This window comes from Wasmannia auropunctata, unplaced genomic scaffold (genome assembly GCF_000956235.1).
Source record: "Wasmannia auropunctata unplaced genomic scaffold, wasmannia.A_1.0 LD336085.1, whole genome shotgun sequence".
Taxonomy (NCBI): Eukaryota; Metazoa; Arthropoda; class Insecta; order Hymenoptera; family Formicidae; genus Wasmannia; species Wasmannia auropunctata.
The window spans coordinates 174,408-176,292 of NW_012026805.1; the positions used below are offsets into that span (position 1 = coordinate 174,408).

The 1,885-nt window shown below is 30.9% G+C and overlaps 1 protein-coding gene across 2 annotated transcripts in view; it reads right to left on the reverse strand.

Moving 5' to 3' along the window:
• LOC105448410 (protein SDA1 homolog) overlaps window positions 1-1,209 on the reverse strand; it is a 7,344-nt gene extending 6,135 nt beyond the window's left edge. Inside the window, exons 1-2 of one of the 2 annotated variants that reach the window (XM_011686934.1) lie at window positions 1,093-1,209; window positions 532-629 (exon numbers count right to left, since the gene is read on the reverse strand). In XM_011686934.1, the coding sequence (XP_011685236.1) occupies window positions 532-618 (87 nt within the window). In that variant the 5' untranslated portion in view covers window positions 619-629; window positions 1,093-1,209. Of the gene's footprint in view, window positions 1-531; window positions 630-933 lie in introns of both variants that reach the window. The other variant, XM_011686933.1, reaches the window with a different exon arrangement.
• Between the last annotated feature and the right edge of the window lie 676 nt (window positions 1,210-1,885).

Sequence of the window (1,885 nt, forward strand, 5' to 3'; positions counted from 1 at the left end):
TTCCACGCCATGAAACTTGTCAAAGTTTGCAAAAAATTTTGAGATTCGTCGGGTCTCCTTTTCTATCCATGTAATTCCATGAAAAATCAGCAGAATCGTTTTCTAAAGTATCGATTTGGAAAGTAGAGATTTCAAGCTGTAAAGCTTTTTTGAACATCTCGATACGATCATTTTTTATGAAGTTGCTCTATCTTGAAGTTTGCCTATTTTTAGAGGATAGAACAGGTGATCCTTTAATTTTTTTGGACCAGTGTATATACACATACAATTGATAGGGCAGCTAATATATCAATGAAGAAAGAATAAAATATGAAGCAGATAAAAGATGCATATGTCCACATATGCCTTAGTTTTGTAAAAAATTGATTGGAGAATTAAAGGAATATATAAGATAAAATTGTAATCAACTTTGGAAGAATCCATATTTCATTTACAAGAATATAATATAGAAAAATGTAGTAAAGATATGACTTTATATTTCATTTACAAGAATATAATATAGAAAAATGTAGTAAAGATATATGACTTTACCTCTTCCTTGTAAGACTCTGGATCGCGTTTGATTAGATTCTGCAGTTGTGGAAGATTATCCGGTAATTGATTGTTATGTCTTACCATTTTTTTAAATCCTAGACAAATAGATAGACTTTTATCATTAATCGAAATGTGCAATGGTTTAGCGAAACACGAAAATTAATGAGAAAAGCGTTTTACCGCGAAACAAGAATAGGGTAATTGTCCCTATTAGTATGCTTTTATATTTAAATAAGTCATAAAAATAAACTGTATAAAGTACCTATAATAAAGTTAATACTTTAACTTAATAAAAAAAAATACTTTGTCTATTTATTTGCACCAGTTTATTTTTATGACTTATTTAAATATAAAGCACACTAATAGGGACAGTTACCCTTATGTCGTTCTCATACTCACGTTCTACGCGGGTTTTGAAACTAATTGATCCTTATAAATTATTTCTTTTAATCTAGATTCACGGTAAAACGCTGTAATCCCATATTCCTTTGTATGTCAAACATCAAATCGCAATTTCCTAGGCTATAACAATTTCTTTTATATGAGATATATCGTAACCTTAAATTTAATAAACACCGTATTTTCACACTCCGCACATCTCCACGTGCATAGTAATAAATGGATAAATTCACGGAATGTAACGTCACTCGATAGTCGATGCTCGATGGCAGAGAGGATCCCAAGAGCGGCCATGCCCGCGATTTAGCTGCGAGAGTGATTGAGCTGGTTTCAGCGCCTCTGGAAAGTGGACATTGAACTACTAACTTGAGAGACCAATGAGAAGCACGCTTGCTTACGACAGAAGATAAAATGATAAAGAAGGGTACTCGGGTGATGTTTCCGAACGCAATCTAGCGAAACCGTTCAATATGATTGGTTGAATCTGATAAAATAAATTTAAGCCACAGATTTGCAGTGTCTTAATTATAAGCGAACTTTATTAAGCGCAAAGGTTTTACATGTCCTCAGTGTCAAGATTGTTACAAGAGTGAGCGTGGTTTACAATAAACAACATACGTAACCCAGGAGAAAAAAATAGTAGAATATAAAAGACAAAAGATCTTGCAACTAACTTATCTCTTATAAAATTACAATACATGCAAAATTATTCTTTACAATACTATCCCTTAATTTTGCAGTTATTTTATTTTTTTTTATAAACCTTTAATTTTTTTTTAATTTTAACTTTTTTTTTATAACAGTTAAAGTTTCAGTATACTAAATTAAGTTTATGTTCTTGAAATTTAATCCGTGCTAAAGGCTTAGTAAAAATATCTGCAATTTGATTATCTGTCGAACAATAATGAATAGTCGCGATTTTATCTTTCACAATATCATGTATAAAACGATA